The sequence below is a fragment of the Dermacentor andersoni genome, chromosome 1 (genome assembly GCF_023375885.2).
Source record: "Dermacentor andersoni chromosome 1, qqDerAnde1_hic_scaffold, whole genome shotgun sequence".
Taxonomy (NCBI): Eukaryota; Metazoa; Arthropoda; class Arachnida; order Ixodida; family Ixodidae; genus Dermacentor; species Dermacentor andersoni.
Window position 1 is genome coordinate 39,094,687 of NC_092814.1, and position 23,584 is coordinate 39,118,270.

The 23,584-nt window shown below is 45.4% G+C and overlaps 2 protein-coding genes and 1 pseudogene across 6 annotated transcripts in view; 2 read left to right on the plus strand and 1 right to left on the minus strand.

Moving 5' to 3' along the window:
- Slbp (Stem-loop binding protein) overlaps window positions 1–8,740 on the minus strand; it is a 37,417-nt gene extending 28,677 nt beyond the window's left edge. Inside the window, exons 1-2 of one of the 2 annotated variants that reach the window (XM_050193094.3) lie at window positions 8,502–8,740; window positions 1,694–1,765 (exon numbers count right to left, since the gene is read on the minus strand). In XM_050193094.3, coding sequence (XP_050049051.1) covers window positions 1,694–1,765; window positions 8,502–8,548 — 119 coding nt within the window. In that variant the 5' untranslated portion in view covers window positions 8,549–8,740. Of the gene's footprint in view, window positions 1–1,693; window positions 1,766–8,092; window positions 8,316–8,501 lie in introns of those variants that run through there. The other variant, XM_055061335.2, reaches the window with a different exon arrangement.
- Window positions 8,741–9,076: 336 nt separating this feature from the next.
- The window catches only part of stg (string), a 158,099-nt gene continuing 143,591 nt past the window's right edge, over window positions 9,077–23,584 (plus strand). Inside the window, exons 1-4 of one of the 4 annotated variants that reach the window (XM_050193050.3) lie at window positions 9,077–9,251; window positions 14,575–14,702; window positions 15,045–15,133; window positions 18,552–18,597. In XM_050193050.3, the coding sequence (XP_050049007.1) occupies window positions 14,602–14,702; window positions 15,045–15,133; window positions 18,552–18,597 (236 nt within the window). In that variant the 5' untranslated portion in view covers window positions 9,077–9,251; window positions 14,575–14,601. Of the gene's footprint in view, window positions 9,252–14,574; window positions 14,703–14,865; window positions 14,913–15,044; window positions 15,134–18,551; window positions 18,598–23,584 lie in introns of those variants that run through there. The other 3 variants (XM_050193051.3, XM_055061334.2, XM_050193052.2) reach the window with 3 other exon arrangements.
- LOC126545263 (long-chain fatty acid transport protein 1 pseudogene) lies at window positions 19,259–21,546 on the plus strand (annotated as a pseudogene).

The following is a 23,584-nucleotide window of genomic DNA, read 5'->3' on the forward strand; positions in this document are numbered from 1 at the left end:
GGCCCTCCTCTTGTTGCCATTTGCAGATCCCAAGGCAAGGATCATGTTTACCTTCTGCTCATTAGAGAAAGACATGGCAACTGGGATGAAACAAAAACACTCCTTTAAACTTTTGCACTGGCGTTGTCAATTCGCATTTGCGGTGACAGGTATTGTGGAAAAAAAGAAAAAGGAAAATAAGAGCAACATTCTTGCACTTTATCTATGTTAAGACAACAGCTCGATCACAATGTTTTTCTTTATTTCCTTTATTTCATTCTGGATAACTCGGAGGGAGCCTATTCGAACGCGTTGCTTTATAATCTGGGTGGGTGCGCAGTCACATGGTATTCTACATATTTCGCGAGGTTTACTTATCAGTCGGAAAAATATTAGTACGCAATTAGTACGTCGCTGAAAATACCGCAGTTAGATGCCCTTGGCTGTGCCTTCAAATGCCTTATTGATATTTTGATAATTAGGATAGTATCTCTTGAGTTAGATAATTAATTACAATTACCTAATAAATCTCAGTAACAAAAAAATTACTGGCAGCTACTCCACTGTACTGTAAACAATATGCACTAGGTTTTTTTCAAATAACGCATTGCTCTTTTTTTAAATCTTGGTGCATGATAGTTAATTGGGATACCCCGCATTTATCTATGACCTTTTCATGCAACTGACGATGTTTCCATCCCTAATAAATGTTGTAAATTATTAGAAATGTTTTTTTTTTTTCATGAGTCGCCCGCGTTTCTTACTGTAAAGAGAAGCAATACTGAGACACACAACATTCACATGCATTTCACACGCCACTGATAAAAGACTCTGCCGAAGGCTTCACTGAAGTCTATGTTTCTTTCATGGTCAAAAAAGCAAGCAACCAATTTGAAGCGTGGTGAACATACAGCAACATATTTATTCTCTAGGTATAGGCTATCCATACCTTTAGAAATAAATTTTAACTGGCTACCGCCTTCTCTTTCAAAAATATAATAAACTTTGTCCTGCGTGTATATTTAAATATATTTATATATGCATGGTGTTTACAGTGGAAGTTTAAAACATTGTTGAAGTGAGAAAATATGGATGAGGCAGCCACCGCTAGTGCGTCTAACGCGCGTGTCCTGCTATTGTAAGGATTTGCCGAAATAAAGCGAAAGTATGAATTAAAAGCTGCGTACGTGTGCGCCAACAACAATGCAGTAAGCTATTAGCGTAGTAAAATTTCAAGTGAAAACGTCGAGGAGATTCAAAAGAAACCTCGAATGATGTGGGTGACAAAGCTCTGGTAATGATGTTTTAGGTGTGTGGGGGCTCGGGCCCCACACACCTAAAATAATAATCCGGCCAATAATACAATGCAATTTACACACATTAAATCTGCAAGACAATCATAGAATGTTAGCCAATGATTTTCACAATAACCGACATCATGCGTCATTAGCACCACCAGAGTCCTCCAATGCTTTGAAAGACTCTGGTACCACACATGAACTATATTTGGTGCCTTCTATTCCACAGTCTCTTATTCAATGTGCCAGCGGTGCCTTTGGTGGCAACGAAGATTTGAGATTCAGTTTCACTGATCAGACAGCCTTTGCAATGGTGATATCAACTGCCGGAGATGCTGCCAACAAAAGTATGTAGTAAGACAAGATGCAACACAGGTTACAGAGAAATACTACGTAAATGTTTGTAGACCACATACCTTTTCTCCACAATGTTAGCCCATGAATGTTCTAGGCGTTCATGAAGATCCCAGAAGTTGCCAATTTCTTTCCTGGTGAGGAATGAATAGCACTTATTGACTCAAGTGCCATAACATGCCTAAACATGAATGAAGTCTACAAGCCAAAGTCAAAGAACAAATACTCTCAAAAGTTTCACCTCTCTGAAGGCATGCCCATCTAACTAAAAGAAAAGAAACTCACATTGTCAAGCTTGGGGAGGCAAAGAAAAAAAGGCAGAAGAGGTGGGAGAGCATGTACTTCAGCATTATGCTTAACATGCTGAAGATAACAGCTGAACTTCTGTGGAAAAAGTAATGCTGAAATATATGGTGACGTGTACCCATGCCACATGGGCACAACAAAATGAAATTTGTTCGTTAACGCCTTAAGTTTCCTAATAACATTTTCTTTTGGGGGGGGGGGGGGCAGAGCTGCCACACGTCCGAATTTAATGACATTTGATGCGGTGATGTCGATGACAGCATCTTCTCAAGTGAGCAATCTTAAGGTACTAAATAAAAAGTAAACATGCATCTACAAGTTTACTTTGGGCATAATGAACAGTGAATCAAAAACAAGCATACCATAGTACTGTTAGCTTGAGTTAGTTGCTGTCTTTTACAACATTGCAACTGATCATAGCAACTTCAGGTATTCCAAGTGAAATCTGAAGCCCAAAATCAAAATGGCGCTTCGCCCGTCGAAGCCGTTCCAACACTGACCCAAGCAAGTTCTACTACTCGTCGCAAGAGTGTTCTAGTTGAAAGTTATGTATAAAATATTTTTTACATGGTAGAGGCTGTTTCAAATACTTAAATTATACTGCAGTGCGCAAACTATGGAGCTAAGGGTATGCATTTCTCAGTCAAATAAGTTCTGGTAAACGCATTAGATAACGAATGACAATAAAACAAATGGTATTAGGTTTGACCATGCGACATCATGCAAATATCATTAAAAGTTAAGGCATTAGCAAGTAAATGTTATTTTCTGTGCCCGTGTGGCATGGGTATAAACACAATTGACACTATTCATAAATGTAAAGCTAGCTTTCCTACGAGGCAGTTAGCCCAACTAATGGCGGCACAGTCATTTTTACAAACAGCATGTACAAGCACAGCTTGTATTAAGACATGGGAAATGTAGACGTCTCTTGTGATGAAACCATGAGCAAAGACAAGCCCTAGCATGTGCAGCTAGAACTTCATCATCATTTGAACGATGACCTGTGCTACCATTAGTCAGGCAGATGTGCAGTGCAGAGAAGCACACTTGCAAATTAGGAAAATGGCTATTGCTTATTGTGGAGAGGCTTCCACAATGAGAGGGGCTTCCACCCATGTTTAATGTGCATTGGAATCTGAATACACTGCAAGGAGGGCAGGCTACATGAACGCATACAAGGGCTGCCAGCAATGTCTTTTACATTGAGGCCATATACCTATAAGCAGCCCTTACTTCAACGGTCATTACAACACATTTTACTGTGCTAAGCAGGTATGAGGTTGGAGCCCTTGGTACCTTGGTTAATGTCATGTAACATTAAATACATTTACTGTGGCAACTCAGTTCTGTGGAATCCCGCAAGGTGAAGGAAGTATGATTCGTTATATAAGTGCTGTCCTGGGTGTGAGCTATTTGGAAAGGCAGCAGCTGCAACCACGATAAGCAAAGTATCATGAAAGGGAAAAATTGTCATCCATCCGAATGCAGCATGAAGCTACAAAGGACTTTTCCTTTGCGATTGCAAAAAAAATTTCTCTACAAATATTTCAATTCCATACATTCATTGTAGGTGAATGGGAGTAAAGATTTTAGTTGAGTGTTTTGATCTGAAATTCTGACACATAGTTGATACAAATAAAGTCAATATGCCTGTGTTGAAAGAAACGTGTGCAACTTATACTGAAAATATGTATTTGACACAACAAACTTCCATATGTGACAAGGCCACCAAAAGGTTAGGCAGGATCCAACCCTAGGGAAAGTTCCAATACAAGAATCCTATCGGTCCTATACGACATACATAGGTCTGATAGGAAAACCTACAGGTCCCATAGCAAAACTGTACAGGTCCCATCAAAATGTTTGCCTGTCCCATATCAAGGAAATACAATGTTCTATAAGACAAATAAAATGCTTTATGATTTCCAATTGAAGCAATAGAAGTAGTGATATAAACTGGTATTGGTCAAACAAAATCCTTTATTGGTCCCAATAGATGCAATAGAAGCAGTGACCATGATATGTTACGTAGGAAGACGCAGACGAGGGCAGTCAAGGGCGTCATCAATCCGAGGTAGGGGATACACGTCCTTTTTGGTAACCCTGTTAAGGTGCCGATAATCCACGCAAAAGCGCCATGAGCCATCCTTCTTTTTGACCAGTACTACAGGTGACGCCCATGGACTATATGATGGTTCAATAATGTTCTTGGCAAGCATTTTGCGAACTTCTGCGTGAATAACTTGACGCTCAGCTGGTGACACTCGATACGGGCGGCGATGAATAGGAGGGGCATCGCCGGTATTAATGCGATGTTTGACAGCTGTAGTTTGGGCTAAAGGACGATCGTTAAAGTCAAAAATATCGTGGTAGGAAAACAGAACGCGGTAGAGTTCACGAGCGTGCTCGGAGGGCAAGTCGGGGGCAATCATTTTCCGTAAGTCAGCGATGGTACAATTTGCCGACTGCGATGGTAGAGGAGTATCGGATGAAGTGTCGTCTACTGCAATGGATGCTACTGAGTGATCCTCGAATGAACAAAGCTGGGCCAAAGACATCCCACGTGGCAGCACTTGTGTCGTCAAGCCAAAGTTGACCACTGGCAGGCAGACGCAATTCGCCGTAATAGATAAAACTGTATGGGGTACTGTGATCCCATGTGTAAGGAGGACGTCTTGCATAGGAGCCGCGATGTAGTGACCGTCGGGGACTGGTGGGGATGACACTAGGTCAACGTAGGTCAGTGCCGAAGGTGGCAAGCGAACGAAGTCGGCGGAACTGAGGCGACTGGGGTGTGGTTCAGCAGGATCCAGAACAGGCAGGTCAAGGCGGAGAGTACTGGCGGAACAATCGATGAGAGCAGAATGTGCGGAAAGGAAGTCTAAGCCGAGGATGATGTCGTGGGGACAGTGGGCGATGACTGTGAATAGCACGATTGTTGAGCGATCGGCGAAGGAGACGCGGGCGGTACACATACCAATTACGGGGGCTGTTCCGCCATCGGCGACACGGACAACAGGCGTCGTGGCGGGCGTGATAATTTTCTTGAGCCGGTTACGAAGGTCAGCGCTCATTACGGACAAATGCGCCCCAGTGTCTATGAGAGCAGACACAGAAACACCGTCGACTTGCACGTCAAGAAGGTTCAGATGAGTGGGCAAAGTCAGTAGAGGATTTGGCGGCGTAGGGAGCAATGCAGCGTCACCTCGAGGCGCTGCATCGTCTAGTTTTCCGGCTGGGAGCGGCGTCCGAAGGGAGTCGGCGAATAGGCGCGACGGGGCTGGGGAGAGCGAGATTGTCGTCGTTGGGGCGAAGGCGAACGAGAATAGGGGCGGTTCGTTGCAGGAGAATCAGTGGCGGCATTATCGGAGCGTGCGGCATAGGGACGAGAAGGGCCACCTGAGGGGCGAGAGTAGGCAGTATAAGTAGGCCGGCTCGGGGAACTCCAGCGACTACGACAGTGCCGAGAAATGTGCCCGATTCGATGGCAGTGGAAACAAATAGGCTTGTCGTCAGCAGTGCGCCATTCAGATGGGTTGCGGAAACGTGGTGGGTAAGAAGATGCGGGACGGGGCGAAATCGAAGAAGCCGGGCGGGTATTAGGGCGATGGGCCGAGCAGATGGTGTGAAGACCCATGTTTTCAAACTCCTGGCGGACAACTGCCTGGATCAGTGAGACCGTGACTGCAGATGTGTTGGTGGGACTGGAGTCGAAGGCAGCCGGATAGGCGGCCTCGATCTCACGCCGGACGATCCTGGTAACATCGGCAGTGTTGTTGGGACGAGGAGCGTCGGCACAGGAAGATGTCGCTGGGGTGTTGGGCAGACGGGCAAACTGCTGGTCAATACGTCGGCTTTTGGCGAGTTCCAGGCGGCGGCACTCTCTTATAACAGCATCCACCGTCGCTACGTTGTTGCAAACGAGCAAGTTGAAGGCGTCATCGGCAATGCCTTTGAGGATGTGGGAAACCTTGTCTGACTCAGTCATGTGGGTGTCAACTTTGCGGCACAGAGCCAAGACGTCCTGAATGTACGTGACATAGGGCTCTGTTGACGTCTGCACACGGCCGGAAAGCGCCTTCTGCGCGGCAAGTTGTTGACCGTAGGGGTTGCCGAACAAGTCTCGAAGCTGTGTCTTAAGTGAATCCCAACTGGTGAGCTCATCTTCGTGCGTGCGATACCAAACTCGAGGTGTGCCACCGAGGTAAAAGACTACGTTGGCGAGCATAATAGTAGGGTCCCACCGGTTATTGCGGCTGACGTGTTCATACAGGCTGATCCAGTCATCGACGTCTTCCCCATCTTGGCCCGAGAATACGCCAGGATCACGGGGAGCGGGGAGAGTGATATAGGTCGTCGAAGTGGCAGCAGGTGTCGGAGCCGGCGGAGTCGGGTTGTCGTCGCCGGGAGCCATGAAGGAAGGCTCGACGTACCGTCCACTGCGAAGCTCCGTGACGAGGTACAGGGAACGTCCACCTCCACCAGATATGTTACGTAGGAAGACGCAGACGAAAAGCTATGTACAAATATATTTACAAGGAAAATACGCTGCGCTTGGCCAAGAGGCAACAGCCCGCGCTAGCTTCTAATCGTCGTCGTCGTCTTCACACTGCTGGCCTTTCGTGATCGCGCATATTGTGCCGTAGCAATATAAACTTGTATTGATAGTATTGCTTGGCAAGAAGCTGGCAAAGCAGACGCGCCAAACATAGAGAACAATGGCACGGAAGGTGTAGCTTTGATAAAGGAATTTTGTGTTCCAAGCTGTATATTTGTTGTACTGAAGATATTTAGCTACCGTTAGTTGTTCACTGCCTAATTTCGTAGACATCAGAGCTGGCTGCCACCACATCTGTAGGGGTAGTGCAGATTGGCTTACAGGCCATGATTTGTTATGTAAGTGCTGTCCTGGGTGTGGGCTATTTGGAAAGGCAGCAGCAGCAACCACGATAAGCAAAGACAGCGAGAGTGCACCTAGAAAGCTTTGCTTTAAAATGAAAAATTAGTGCACCCTCGTAGGGAGCAAACCACTTCGGTACACAGTGCTCCTATGAACAAACATACACTTGTAAGCTTATACACTTGTAAGGTTTATTGTTTCATAATGAAACAAGGTTAAACCTATCGAAACCAATAAAAAAATTTCTAGTTGAACTTTTCCTGGGGATGCTGGGTTAAACTTCACGCAATCTCTATAGTGCATTCACCAAGGTGCATCTGTGGTCTCAGGGGGGAGAAAAATAAGGGGTCAGGGTCTCTGCCCAAGGGCAAAGCTGGCTTTGGAGCCGTTGACTGCCGAGTGCAAGTTTAAACTAATCCAAATTAAGATAATCGTGAATATGTTAGCTAAAACAACAATTTCGTATGGTGTGATTCTTTTGATGTGTAAGCTACACAAGTCTAACTATGAATACGTAGTGCGACTGGTAAGTAAAGAAAATATAACATTCTTGTGAAAAGGATTGATGATCCTTGACCACTATCAATGGTGACTCGTGGTACATGCACTGACAGCCACGACGTGAATGAGTAGTGCTGCTGAGGTAAGAAGTTGGAACCCAAATCTATCTAATCATCACTGTCAAACGTAGAGAATGTTTTTCAGAAAATGCATTTGATTTCATTTCACTTTCTGTACTAAATGTCCCGTCCTGACAACCATTGCTTCAAGAACCTGAAGAATGCTCAAAGCAATCAGGTGCTTGCAGCAAAAAGCGAAAACGAACGCCCCCTAGACGCATAACTGTTTTACCAAATGCGAAGCCACGACTTTCGCGCATACCATGGGCAACACTATCGCTTACATTTATTTTCTTTTGCTATTAGTACTTTCAGTAAAATCATCAATTATTTCATTCACGCTTCAAGCGGTGCTACTTTATAAAATTTCACATAAGAATAACAAAAGTTGTCTGTGCATTTCTGTATTATATACATCTAAAACAAAAACGACGATCAACAATTTTGTGTATTACTGTATGTTGCGAAGTACCAAAAGTGCGACTGAACGCTGGTTTTAATTACCTTCAACAATATACAAATACAAGCAAATATCTGTCACATGAGTACTTTAGAGCGTGATTGACAAATGCCCACTGATTTGAAACTGTATGCTTCGAGCGGTCTTGAAGATGCAAGATTCCCCAACGTGCCTTTGTGGCTGCAAGAAACCATGGTCCATAGCCAGGCCTTTCGGTACAGGCCTCCGCCTTTGCCCCGCATCTCAGCTTTCCCAGGTTAAGAGATTATCATATCCAACGGAGTATGCTTGCAAAAACAAAATGATCATGCACACATTCACGAACTATGCAATAACGCCAAGACAAAACTTAATCGTGATATATTACTGCGCACAAAGGTCCACATACGAGACCGCCAAGTCGTATCAAAGACTAAAATGAAAACCACCACGAACGATTGAAGTTAGCACATAAAAGCGAAATGAAGAGGAAAACACGAAGCAAACTAGCACACATTAGAAAAAAAAAGAAACCTGCCCATTACGCGCAGTTACATGAAGAAGAAACATGCTTTTCAGGCGAAAAAAATTTCATGTCTCACATCTGGGGGCCTCCAACGTCGGCCGCAACATCAGTAGCCGCCTCCATGTCCTATCTCAAGATATTTACACTTTCCTGAATTGCACGATTGGTCGAGGTGGTGAGTCAAACAGTAAACGAGTGTCGTAGAGTTCAACTGCGTGATATCCTAACAAATAACCTTCAGTTTTGTTAATACAAGTGATTCGTACAAGAGTACGCCTGAAGCGCTCAGTCCAGCCAGCTGTCTGATTACGCGCCAGATATTTCGCGCCAAAACCAACGCGTCCTTGTTTTGTTGTTGCCAGATGCCGTAAGTGAATTTGGAGACTGCACAGCCCTCTAATGCAGATTGTAGGAACCACCGATGCAGCGAAAACTAGCTTTTGTCAACTAAAACCGAATTTGACGTTTTTATTATCCACTTTATTTTTTTGGCGAGCTGTCATTTTGTCGAGCATATGCATTCAATGGTATTTAAGGGCAGAATTTGTATTTCCTGAACAGTTTGCTCCCGCCAACGCGCCAACAAAACGAACCTCGACGCCGCGCGCTCCGTGCGTGTGGAATCTGGTGCTAGCCGCACTGGCAACCGTTCCGCGATCCGGGCGTCCTTTCGAACGCCGCCTTGTTCTCTGCTCACCGCGGCCAGTTTGAGTGGTCCAAAGAGCTGGGGGCAACATGCTCGCCAACTTTAACCACCGATAATCCTTTTGACGCACGGGGGGCAGGGCTTCCATCACCTGGCCGGCTCTGGCTACATCTACGAAAGGTAAACGGCGCAAGCAACCGGTATACCCGAGCAACCTAGCGCGCCTTTCCCATGTGCGTTGTTCGTTGACCAAAGCCCGCATCTACTTCTCCAGTAGAAAATATTGCTTACGTTTCTTCTGGGACACATGGTAGCACGTTAAACATTGTCCCTTGTGAGCTGTGGAGTTGAGCTTTTTAATTTCACCTTAGCCTGGATTCGGGGTACATGTATGGCACCCGCCCTTTAAAACTGACCGCACACGTAGCCGCGTTAAATGATTAGTGCATTTAATGATATTGGCTTGGATTCCTATTCATTCACCATTGTGGACATCAAATATGAACTAATTAGATAAGAGGTGGGTTTAATCCTTGTAATTTCTCTGTAAACTCCAGCTGCATGCGAATCTGGCTTGAAGTACATCGGCCGGCCCTCTCAATGTGCGAGAAGACGATCCTGTGCTTAATGTTTGAGTTCACGCGAGCGTTAAGGATAGCACATTCAGAGTACAGCCACACATTAGATAGTATCGGCTCCCCCCCTCCCCCCCCCCCCAATTGTCTGCATTTGTTTCACAACCCCAATGCTACTATTGTGGTTATTCTGTAAAAAAATAAGAAAAAAAAGTTAACGGGAAAGTTATAATGCACGCATTCAACAAATCATTGTGGGTCATGTGCAGTTTGGGTGTACCCGCCGGCCTTCTTTATTTGAAAATTCTATTAAACTCGTTTGCACACTTGTGGTCGCAGGCTCACAACTGTGTAATTAGGATATTCGATTTGACTTGGTTTTGCTCGGAATTGTTATAATGACACAGTTTCCCTATATGACTTGGAAAAACAGCAGCTACAGAAACCTCTGCAAGTGTTAACCATAGTGGGTCAAGGTTGACGTTTGGGCGAAAAGTGACGGTAGCGCGAGACACAAGGACAGAAGTACCCACAAGCGCTTGTGGTGTCTGTTCTACTTCTCCGATCATGTTTCGCGCAACTTTGTCAATCTGATTTTTTGCTAATTACTTCTCATCATTAGCATTACAGTCGCTCTATTTGTGGTGGAACATCCTTCGTTCAGTGCTGCATGAATAGACAACTTATGGCGATATTGTAGTGCTGTATGTTGGAGTATCTTGTTGACACACAATTATGTGTCACACTTACAAAGAAGGTTCAAAAATAGAAGGGTCACAGGAAAATCCAGATCAACAGCAGGCAAACAGGGGAAGCCTCAGCCTAAAGCCAATGTTTTGATGATTGTCTACTTGAGGGCAAAAACTGCTTGTCAAGGATGAGGAGAAAAAGTATGGTGAGGGCTGGGAAAATTGGTATGCTTGGTTTATTTGTATTAAAATGGAGGAGATACTTGCTTATTTTGTGATGCCCCTTTTTTGCCCTTCCTACCCACTTAGGCTCCTTGAGAGAGAAGGACTATAACCTTACCAAGAAAAGCAATTGTTTTTCTGAAGTCCTTGTGAAAACACTAGTTCCAGGCTTCCCTTGTTCATTCACTCTTTATCAACACACAAAGGACAAGTCATGTCTTTACTTGCATTACTTTTACTTTCTTGCTATGGAACTTCTCAAGTGGTTGCTTCAAGGTACAAGGCAAAATTTTAGCAACCTTTTAACATAATCACACACAAAAAGAAATTCTCTCTCTCTCCTGCTGGAGCTAAAACGAATTTTCACCCACTTTGGGCTAGGGGTGTACAAATATTCAAACTTTAGAATAACGAATTGAATAGTGTCTTATTCAATTCAGTCTTCAAATCAAATAGTCACTATTTGTAAATGCTAATACTTTTTGAATACTTTTAGAATACTTCAAAACGTCAACTGCTCCCAAATAAACGTAAAATTGGAGTAAAATTATGGTACATTTTCAGCCTCGTGGGCTCGGTATAGACATAATACATGAGAACTTGCTTAGTGGAGCTGGCTACATCACCTAGGTAGCCATACTTTACAGGCTGTACAGCAATCGTTCACAATCTCTGAAGAGCCCTGTGCATGTGAAAAAACTAGTCTGTTCCTAATGCCCAGTTTGTGCTTTTAATAAACAGCGCTTCATAACATACCATGTAATGACAGAAACTTGCTAACTTTAATACTGGGGTGTGAACATTGTTTTATATTAGTCGTGATAGTGGCTGTTCATTATTCGATTTGGTCTCAACAATTGCTATTCGCACACCCTTATTTTTGACAGTTGTATTTCAGATATAAAGCATCGTAAAAGTTATGTATTTAATTATCATACTTCAGTGTGAGGAAACAGCATGCAAAGTTTATTTTAAATATGTGTGCCTGCATGTAATTTTACTTATGGGTACTCCCACAAGAAGTTATGCGAGACCAAATTTTAGGAAAAACAAACATAAAATTTTCCAATTGCCTTGTGAGCTTGAAAGCTAAGTCCTATTTACTTTGAATTTATCATGGTAATAGCAAGTCCCTTCCTTATATACAATGATCCCTCCTTTTTTTTTTTTACTCATTTTAACCCTTGAGGGGCAGGAATAAAACTGAAAAAAAACTTGAAAAAAATCTGCTATTTGTTAAGAACAATTCAGATTTGTTAAAAAGCATATCACATCCATGCATGTAATTTACATTAAAAGAGAGTTTATTAAAAAACAACTATAATGTAACAGAAGGTGCACTTCACTGCACAACATGCCCCTTTTTTAACTGCTGTTTTGATAGCAGAAAAAGCTGTTCTTCACAAAAGAGCAAATGAAATATTGTTCACAAACAGAGAAGGCTTTTTTTATGAATAAAATAAACTGCCAACTGTTGCCATCTCAGTCCTCGGAAGTTTCTTCTTTCTTTCTCTCTCTCTCTTTTTTTTTTTTTTCGTGGAGCACACTGAAACATAGTATTGCACACAAAGCCACTCTGCAGACAGGGCACCATGTTCTTGTTTCATTGCAGCAGTGTTTAGCCTTTGTGCAGATGCTGCAATGTTTAGCTGGCTTCCTCTTTTTCTCCATTGCAGACAAGTGTTCTGGGAAGTGTCATGCACAGGGCATAGATTATGTGTACAGCACTGTTGTCCTTTCTGTCATCAGAGCTAAGATACAGAACCCATGACTCGCCAGTCCTTTGAGCCCAGTTCATTCCTTGCAGTTGAAGACTATGAAATTTAAGAAAGCACACCTTTCATTTTTCTGTCAGCACCATGCAGTAAATTACTGATGCTTTTCCTACTAGGGCTGCTGTACTGAAGTGGGACGTAACTGGTGCAGTAAAAAAAAAAGAAGAGAGATAGTTTCACCCATACAGTTTATCTTTGGCAGATGTCTTGTGCCATCAGTCAAACGTAGTTGGATAAGCTGGACTCATCTTCCATCTGTAAAGGGTTAAAATTCTCCTTACTTGTGCATTTGTTTCAAGTCGCTGGCCGACTGATGGGATACATTCTTTACACGGTAATGGTCTACAATGGGGCATTCCGTACTTTGAGAAATACTGCCAGCATACACTAATCTTACTATTTTTGCAGGTATTAATTCCAGAATAGATAAACTAGGCAATTTGCGCAGCGGCAGCAGAAAGCTATAGTAATAGAAGGACATTAAACCAATAAAGCATCAAACATTCAGTCTCCTCGTGGCAGTTTACATCATTAAATGCATAGCCTTGCATCAGTTATGAGAGGAGTAGTTTTACCTCTTATAAGTATCCTGAGAAAGTGAAAGAGCAGCAAGGTAAAAGTGAGACATGCCAGAGAGTGCAGCAGTGCTGTTTCTTCGTTTCTAGTTATGAATTGGGGTTCTTCCAAGCAAGCAGCAGTTTTCTGAAACATATGTGCCTTTAAAAGATTGCTGGTAGGTTTATAAATAAGTGCAGTGGTAACTGTAACAATGTCCTAGTTCTGATCTTAATAGTGTAAATTAAGTGTGGTAGGAAATATCAGTTTTATGCATGGGCCAGTGTAACGTAAACTATTCCAATCTGTTTTTATACCAAATCGGCCATTAGCCTTCCGTGATGGATCAAAATGGCTCGGGGTATGCCCATATGGGCGTGGTGCCTGCCCATATGGCCTCGACCCAAACCATTCTGATCTATCACGGAGTGCTAATGGCCGATTTGGTATAAAAACAGATTGGAATAGTTTCACGTTATACCAGCTATGGGCTCATGTGCAGGTCATAGGACATGGCACCCCATTCACTGTTTAAGGTCTGTGCTAAAAAGTGAAATTTTGTTACTGATTTTCATTGCTTGCAAGTGCAAAATTCTGCAGATAAGCATTTGTCAGAGGAAATAATAATCTGAAGTGGCTTGGCTGGTATGAATAACACATTGGCTGGTTTCTTATATTACCCAATAGAAGACAAAACAGTACTAAATGCAAATGTAACAAATAGTGGGTGCATAAATGCAAACGAGATGAGGTTATAACAAAGGATGATTTGTGAATTAGCATCTATTGTGTGTCATTGCAAACTGCATTCGTTGTGAGGAGATACAGCTCAAGCGACAAAAAATTCAAGGTATATGACGTAAGGCAGTTGTCATCTGTACATGCAGGAGTGTTTTGTCACAGTTGCTTTTTCTCATGCAGGCTTGCCATTTTTGTTAAACTTGTGACCCTTGTCCTTTTTCACTGTTTAGGCAGCTGATTTAAGGCATGTTTAAGTATTGTGGCTTAGGATACAAAAAAACATGTGGAGGACAAAAGAAATTACATGGAGGAAAGTGCTGCAGTTTTGCCAGTGTAATGAGCAGTGCAGTGATGTTACTGCCAAAGAAAATTTCTGGAGTTTTATGTTTATGCACTGATATCAAAAAGCATGTAGAATTGCAAAATAAGGAAGGATGTCATGCTTTGATGTTTGATATATTTGGTAGATTTTGTGAATTGCAGGCTAGCAGAGTGTGGGAAGCAGTTTTACATGTAATGTGGCAGCTTGCCAACATATTCAGAAGTCAAGGCACTGTATTGTACTTGGCAGTTCAGGAATGCAAAGCTGCTGCCTTGGAGAATATCCAATTCTTTGTTCTAGTAGTTGCCAGTAAACTTAAAATTTTTTTCTGTAGAACCAAAGCATTTTATTGCATTAAGCCTTTTGTTTTCTTGAAAGACTACACAACTGTGCATTTGCAATTAATGTATTTGTAAAAGCTAGAGAATGTCTGGAAATGCATAATAATTAGCGCAATTCTCATTATTCTTTCAATACCCCCACTGCATTTCATTGAACTCAGTACCTTGTGCCAGGTAGCTATATTGGGTAGCTTTACTTTGATTTGACTGCTGGTTTTAAGGTTTAAAAAAAATTGTACATTCTCCTATGAGAATTTAGGGAGATATGTGTGCTCATTTATAGCAGAGAAAGAAATTTGAAGAAGGAACCATGAATTCACCCTCCAAGAATGGCTCACCCCTCTGCGATGGAGAATTAGAGCTGTCACCAATTGACGGTCTGACAAGAAATCTTACGGACATGGCATGGAGGCAAGTTCTCTGGGAATACAAGATGCAAGCTTTCTGCGTTATAAACTTTCTTTAATAAATCTGGTGATGTTTCAAGAGCATGCTGCAGGCAGTTTTGCACATTTAGTTTGTTGCTTTTCTCATGCTTGTACTCTTTCTGTCTGTTTTCTCTTTTCCCTGTTAGCTGGCCAGGGCAATCTGCCACCAGCCTACACCTCTCTGCACTTGCTTGTAAATAAGTTCTCTCTTCTGTCTGCATGCTGGGTTGCTTCTCTATTGAAGGAATGGGTTTATTAGCTTTGCACATGCTTAATGCATTGTTTCTGGCCTTGATTTGAGTTTCACTTTGATGTTTCTTCGCAGCCCTGCAACATCAACACAAACACCACTGTCATCACGTCTGGCTGGCGAGGGTGCCGGCTTTGCCCTACCGTTGCCAAAATTTCCAGCTGGTATGCATTCTTTAGTTAGAACAGGCCATTGGCTAGCATCTATGTTCTCTGATGCACAATACCATGTCGTGACTTATGAATGTAATTCTAGTTTTTTCTGTTACTGGTAGCACTAACTTTGATAGAAATATTGCTTTTTTATAATGTTGTATCAACCATTCCTGGTGTGCAACAATTTACTAAATGTTGTAAGGAGCTATATAGATTATGCTTTAACTACGTTAACTTCAGATGAATATGTGCAAGCTGTGTTTTTTAAATATTGTAAATAAAAGAAATTTCCTTTGGTAGAAAATGTAAATCTGCCTCTTTGGGAAGTGGAAGATATTAGCTGAATGGCAAATCACAGGGCTTGCAATTAAAATTTTGCGAATTAGCGTTTTAATTAGTTGAATTACAGTGCATCTTACATTTGTGGATTTGAAGTTCTCTGTGATCGAGGCACATATGCAGTAGACAGTCTGAGACCAGCACCAGTTTGAAGATATCTACTTCGAAATGTTTGTCAGATGCAATGGTGTTCTACATATTTTCCCAAATAGTCATCCTCGTCCCTAGGCACTCTGGGATGGCCACAAGTATGATGTAACCTTTATGTTTGCCCACTACAAAAAGAAGGGTGCCATGCCTTTATCATCGTGATCGACTTCAGGGCAGCAGACAACTGCATGGAAGGAACCCCATTGAATTTTACCGCACATTTCGGGAACTGATGTTCTAAAACTAGTGGTAGTCTTTGGATCCCCAGCAAAAATGTACTGTCGAGGACAGAATTGCCTAGGATGTGCGAGTGGTGACCAAGTTGAATAAACTTGAATAAACCAAGTGTAACTCCTCTCCTGGGGCGGTATTCTCAGACGATCACTTTCGCCTGATGTAGCACACGGCACATTGGATGATTCAAGCGATTTTGCTCAATGTCCCCTGGCCTCTTACCACTCACCTTCCCAGTTTGCGCTACGTGATCGTGGTGCTGTGCAGCACCATGGTTGCCAGATCTGCGATTGCGGGACTGTGACCATGATCAAGATAACTGTCATGGTGCAGGTGCAAGTCAAAACAAAAAACACGAGAAGAAAAGGTGTGGCTGGTAGCACACTGGGCACGTGTCCTTCACAAAATTTCTCTATACGAGGGTGCTGCCTGCCCTGCCCCACTTCACCATTCCTCTCCCCCCAAAAATTCTTCGCTACGCCACTGGGCACAGCTAAAGGCACACCCCACTTTCTTTGCATGCGTGTGCTTTTTCTAGTTTACCTTTGCCATGAAATGCAGCGTAAAGTTGTGCCAGTTTCTTATTTGTTTTTCTACTTTGATCTCTCATCATTTCTATGACGTAGCCTTTACAAAGGGACGCAAAGCAAAAGAAAAGGCACCATGCCATTGTTACGTCACCAGGTCATTGACTTCAGGAAAACGGACTGCTATAGTGCTTCTGGAGCACCTTAATGGCTGAAAATTTATGGCGAATTTGTTGAAGCACGGGTGATTTGCCGAATTCACCATTACGTAACTTTGAAGTTTACAGTTACCTTGTCTAGTGTTTTTTGCATGCAGCTAAATCCTGCATCTCTACTGGCATATGCAAATCCTGTTGCTGGAGATAAATTGATTGAAACCAATATAATCAAGTAGACATTATCATATACTTCAATGTCAAGAAGCCGCAAGCATGGTTTATGATAGCAGCGATAAAGCCCTGACCAAGCTCAGTAAAAATAGGTGACAGATGGGCTCAAGAACGAAGGCAGTACCCGGGACCAACTTTTATTTAAAATGCCATCTCGCATCGCATTGCTTGGCAGACTTGATGTCGCAGGCGAGCTACAAAAACTGAACAGAGGGGATTGTGCATGCATGTTTCAGCAGTCTCAATCCCAGCTAACAGCATGGATGCTTTCGGCAGATAGCACAGCGGTGCAATTTGGTCGCCACTCGTGCGTCCTGGGCACTTTTATCCCCAATGGTACATGCTTTAAGCACTGGCCATCTTCAACTCTACTAATTCCAATATGTACTTGTGAGTGCTATGTCTGCTACTGTCTGTTAAAAACTAGCCAAAGACATCTTGAAGCAAAGGCTGACATTGTGACCTGCTCCTGGAAACCACTTTGTGTGATCCTAGTCTGGTTCCCGTATAGGTCAGGGCTGTTGACTTTTTTAACTGGTAAAATATTTGAAAGGTTTTGTAATTATATGCCAGATCTGTTGCTGGTGTATCTGGTAATCAGCTGCTTCAATGACCGGGGGAAAAATGGGGGGTTAGCAGGGCAGTGATTGCATACTATTATTAATGCTTGAATTAACCTATCAGAACGCAGTACTTTGTCCCTATAATCCTTGAGGGTTTGCATCATTGCCTTGCCCCCTGCTATGAAATGCAGGATGTCACTGTGCTCGTGCTCTTGTACATTCTGCACTTGTAATTTAAAACCTTACTGCAGGCAAAGGCCAGAACCTTGTTTACTTTGTTTGCTGTTTCTGTCACATACCACAGTTAAACTGTAATTTTGATAAATACGCTATGCTAGCTACACAAAATCTGCTTGCGCAGTTCATGTGCTTTGGCTGACACAATTTTTTAAACAAATTAGTCACCAAAAACATAATTAACATAACTTAATTTTCTTGCTATTGCGATTGTGCTGTATGTTTATACTAAAAACTATAAGACAATTGTATTTGAAGACAACTTCACTTTGATTCTCCTGATATTCATAATCAAATTTGAGGCTCACTCAGCTATTTTCACATAGGGGCATGAATCTCGAGACAAGCTCCCATTGTGACGTAGCTTACTGCATGTGGCATATCGTTCGCATGCTGGGCTAAGCTGAAAATAGCTCTGCTCTTGCTATTAGCTGGCAAAAACAAGCAAACTGATGCTTCCCTTTTTCCTTATGGCTTGACTTCGAGATCCATGCACCTGAATGGGAAGCCGACTGTCAAATTTGATGAATATCTCGGGACAGAATCACTCTTAGTGAATCGAACAGTGAAGTCTTCGAATACAGGTGTCTTGATATTTCAAGTAAGAACATATACCATAATTATGAGAACACTAAGAATTTTTAGTTAATTTTGCATTTGGTGGTTAATTGTTCCTAAACACTGTCTGCTAAAGCGCACAAATCTGTGCAGGCAGATTTTGCATTCCTAGCATTGCCTTTTTATTAAAATTACTCTAGTTTAAATATAATGCATAAATGTTACATATATGTGTCTGTTGCATAATTTTCCACGTAACATTAAACTGAGTTGATAACTATTATGTTGATGCGTCGTTTGTTTTGCCACGGTCACAAATGGTTTCCTTTGGGGGCAGGCGTGCAACTCATGTCTGGCTTTATTAAGAGATTTCAATATATTATTTGTGTACTAGATGTACTCCTAACATCTGTAACTTTTCTGTTTTCAGCGCGTATTATGAAAGAAGAGGAGCCCTCACCATCCCTACAATGTTGGTATGTGGTCCTCGCACCTTTTTGAAATTCATAGTATTGAAATTTGTCTAAAATAAGGAATTTAGTGCTTCGCGTGATGTCATAGCGATGTGTGATTTCACAGGTGACGTTGTAAGCACGGAACGTATTACCTTATTAGATAAGTGAACAGGCTGTGGGAACTCATTAGATTCTATGGTTGGCGTGGCATGAAAGGGATTGCGCGAATGCCAGTAACGGCGAAACGCCTCAGTGCGCAGGTATCTTGGTGCAGGATAAAACGAAACTTCATGTGGCGGTGCCGTGGTGGGCGAACGCTCACTTGTGCGCCGTTGCGCATTCAGTTGCTCGCAGTGCGGGAAATGCGAAATTCATTGGCGCACACTTTTCTCTAAACCAATGTGTGAACCGTAGCGGTCGGAATCCCCGCGCCGATGTGAATGAAGCGCTCTGTGCATCCCGGACGACGAGCACTGACCTCGTGGTCAATGCTGGTCAGCGGCTGGCCCGGGAGGGAAGACCGGTCGACCCGGCGGCGAGTGGGCCACGGTATCTGGCGCGACCCGCGGCCCCGTGACACGCTGCGGCGCGGACGCCTGCGCGGCCGGGCGCCAGATGGCGCGAGCGAACTACTTTCTCGGCATTGCTGCCGACGGACTTTGCGCTTCCCTTTGGGGCGGGGGATAAAAGTAGGTCGTCGGTGCGCGCGGCGCCGGGCGCTGGGAGCCGTGGCCGCAGAAGTGTGACGATGTCGTCCAAGTCGGCGCTGTTGCTCGGCCTCTTCGGTGTGGCCGGCACGCTGTGGTCGTTGAGTACCGCGGCGCTCCTGCTAGCCGCGGCTTACTTGGTCACGGGTGGCTGGCGCACACTGCGCCTGTTAGCGCGAACCGCGCCGCGCGATGTGCTTGCAGCCATCGGCTACATGCGCCTCAACTGGTACATGCACAGGCGCGTGGCCGAAGACACGACTGTGGCGCGCGTGTTCGCGTCGCTAGCACGCCGGCAGCCGGACAAGCCTTGCCTGGTGACGGCGCAGCGCACCTGGACGTTCGCCCAAGTGCAAGACTACTCGGAGCGCGTAGCTTGCGCGCTTGCGGCACTGGGATTGAGACCCGCCGACGAAGTAGCTTTGCTGACCGAGTCTCGGCCCGAGGCTGTCATGCTCTGGTTGGGCCTGTCCAAGTTGGGTGTCGTCTCAGCTCTCATCAACTACAATTTGAAGCAAGCCTCGCTTGCCCATTGTATCTCATGCGTGCGAAGTCGTGCTGTTGTCTTTACACGCGCGCTATTGGAACCGTTGCGCAACGCGCGGCCCCTGATTGCAGAAAAGCTTGGCACCGAGCCGCTCTACGTCTGCCTCGACGCCGACGTGAAAGACCTGGGTGCGCCGGTGACCTGGCTGGAACCTCTACTGCAAGCTGCCGAGCCCAGTGCTCCACCGTACCGCGGCTGCATGGACGACCGACTGCTTTACATCTACACGTCCGGCACCACGGGCCTTCCCAAGGCGGCGATCATCAAGCAGCGGCGGTTCTTCAGCATGGCCAGTGCTGTGCGCCACATGATGCCCATGCGAGACGACGACGTTTTATACGTGTGCCTGCCCGTGTACCACGTGGCTGCCGGCGTGCTGGCGCTGTCGCAGACGCTCCTGTTCGGCAGCACGGCCGTGCTGCGGCCACGCTTTTCGGCGTCCGCCTTTTGGGAAGACTGCGCGCGCTACGGCTGTACCGTGGCTCAATACATCGGTGAGACGTGTCGTTACCTGCTGGCGCAACCGCCCGGTCCGCAAGATCGTGCGCACCGTGTTCGCCTTATGTTCGGCAACGGGCTGCGGCCGCAGCTGTGGCGCCCGTTCGCCGAGCGCTTCGGACTGGCCGACCTGCGGGAAGTGTACGGTGCCACCGAGGGCAATGCCAACCTGGTGAACACTGACAACCGGCCGGGGGCCGTGGGCTTCTTCCCTGTGCTGTTCATGCTGTGGCCCGCGTTGGGCGAGCGCCTGCTACCCATCAAGCTGGTGCGCGTCGACGAGACGACTGGGCTTCCGTTGCGCGACAAGTTCGGCATCTGCCTCGCCTGCGGGCCTGGTCAGGTAGGAGAGCTCGTGGGCAAGGTCGAGCGCTCTCACATGCATCAGTTCGACGGCTACGTGAACAAAGAAGCGACGCAGAAGAAACTGTACCGCGACGTGTTTCGCAAGGGCGACATGGCGTTCGCCTCGGGGGACTTGCTGGTCACCGACGAGCTGGGCTACGTCTACTTCCGCGATCGGACGGGCGACACATTCCGCTGGAAGGGCGAGAACGTCTCCACAGCCGAAGTCGAAGGCGTGGCGGCACAGGTACTCGGGTTGAGCGACTGCGTCGCGTACGGCGTCTCTTTGCCGGGCACCGAGGGGCGTGCCGGCATGTTGGCTGTCCAGGACCCCGAACGCCGCACCGACCTGGACGCGCTGCTTGCTGCGTTGCGGCGCCAGCTGCCCGTTTATGCAGTGCCCCTCTTTGTGCGGCTCACGCGCGCCGTCGATACCACGTCCACGTACAAGCTGAAGAAGGGCGAGCTGCAGCGGCACGAGTACCACCTCGACCAGCTGGGCGGCGACCCGTGCTTCTTCTTGGACCACGCCGCCGGCTGCTATGTGCCGCTCGACCGAGACCTGTATGATCGCCTGTGTGCCGGCGCATGTCGCCTCTAAAGTAGTGCACGGACTCGCCCGGAGCCGCACTCGGGGCCGCTGCTTCTGGCCGGCCGGCCGGATCATTCTGCCTTAACGTCTTTGTACACAACGCGTGTTAGAATGCGCAATCTTCGTGTGTGTGTGTGTGCGTGTGTGTGTGTGCGTATGTGTGTGTTTTTTGTTTTTTTACGCCAAAGTATGTTTATTGCGCGGGACCATGCGCGAGCGAGAGATGTTACTAATTCTGCCTGTTGATCGCTTATAAAGGCATGGACTATGCCCAAAAAATGCGGAGAACGTGTCAATGCGTTAAACCACCCTCTACGCGAATAGACTGGTGATTGTGGTACAATAGTGCTGCGGGCTGTTGCTTTAGCCCTGTGGAGAATTGGACATGGCACGAGGAAGTGCAGGTTATTGGAAGGCCACCCTCTTCCAGTGGCTGCTATTTTCCTTGTGCCGCTCCTTACGCCTCTTGTCATGCTCCTTGTGCGTTGTGCGGCATAGTTGACGGGCCCTTAAAATTCCGCCCGCGAAACCCGGTAGAACTACACGTGGACTGCGCCGTCCTGCACAGTCGCGCGTTTGCAGTTGGGCCACTTTGAGAAGGAACCGTTTACGGTTTGGTGAACGCCCGTGTCCCGTGCATTGGGGGAACGTTAAATATCCCCAGGGGGGCGAAATTAATCCGGAGTCCACCCACTACCGTGTGCTTTATAATGATATCCTGGTTTGGGCCCGTAGAACCCGAGATTTTTTTGTTTTTTGCCGCGGTTTCATTCTAAAAAGAGCTATGACGTGCGTTTTCTGTGGCATTCATGCACGATAGCGCCCGTCAAGCGATTGCCTAACGCAGCGGACGTAGCAAGTTCAAAACGACCGCTAGTTGGCCTTGCCTAGTTAACATGTCTTTGTTCATGTCGACAGGTCAATCTCGCATAAAACTGAAATTTGTAATTTGACCTTAAGTTTCGTTTAAGAAAGCAGTAGGTCAGACGCGCGCTGTGTGCGGTGGCGTAACGCGGGAAGGCTGGCAGCTCGTACGCTTAAGCGTGATAACGTTTTTTTGTTCTTTTTTCTTTTTATTTATTATTTTTTAAGTGGGAGCGTCGGCCTTCCTAGGTGACTTCGTAATCGGTATGCAGGCCTTCTGTTTTCTAGAAGGTGCTGAGTTGACGCATTTGGTGAGCACACTGCTCGAGATTGTGCTTAACATTGAAAGTCCCAATTTGCTTGCTCTGTACTGCAGTCTTGAAGGGACACTAAAGAGAAAAATAAATGCAGCTTTATTAAGTTAGCGTTCTGAAATCCCGCACTCGTACCTTGAGAGGAGGCTATGCGAGGAGAGGATGCGAGGAAGAACGAGTTCCGCACCACGTCACTGATTCTGACGGCGTCTGTTCACGCCTGGTTCATCGGTAGCATTGGCTGCATTCTTCTCCAAAGGAGCCAAAGAGTTGACATAGCAAATTTTGAGAAGCTTTAATGCGCCACATCGACTAAAATTCGAGAAAATACTTTGAAATTAGTACACACTGACGTACCGTCGCGAAATCCAAAATAGTCAAGTTTGGCCTCTAGTTTCTCTCCTCGTAATCTACCTCGAACTGCGAATTTAAAAAAAAATTAAGTTTTAAAAAAAATACACTCGCAGCAGGAACTGTTTCTCGCGTGTCCCTTTGTCATGCCTAGAGTGCTCTGCACGTAATACGCTGACGAACTACCACGGTGTTTTAAGTGGATACTTGGGCGAGAACGCAGTGGCTGGAGTCGAGACCTACGTAGTCTTCTCACCTTGCCGCTGTTCGTTTCTTGCTGGGTCACAAAGGCACGGCTTGCCTTCCCGGGCTTTATGGTGTGTTTCAGCAGTGCTGTGACGGGCTGTCGCCATCTACTTAGTCCGACGCGCTAGCTCGCTTATGACGGAGGTACTTCGGGCTATTTAGCGTACGCGTAAATATAAAACGTGTTGTACGCTTGCTTGATCTGTTGCCGCAGCGAACTGGCAGAATGGAATATACTGTATAATTCTGAGCAACGTTCTTGTGACAATGTTTTATTATTATTATTATTCGCAACTTAGAAGCGTAGCGTTAAGTCGAGTGGTGCAATTGATGTAGCGCGCGTTCTTTCCCATTTTCGTTCCTGTAATCAGCGGCGCCAATTTGGGTTCCGACAAGCGTGCTACCTAAACAGAGAGAGAAAAGAAAAAGGCGTTCAACTCACGATAGGCACGCATAATTTTAAGGGATCGCTGCACGTTAGGCGGCGTTTGTATCCAGGTTGCAATGTAGCGTCTGCGTCGCGGCCAAGGAGTTGTGCAGGCGA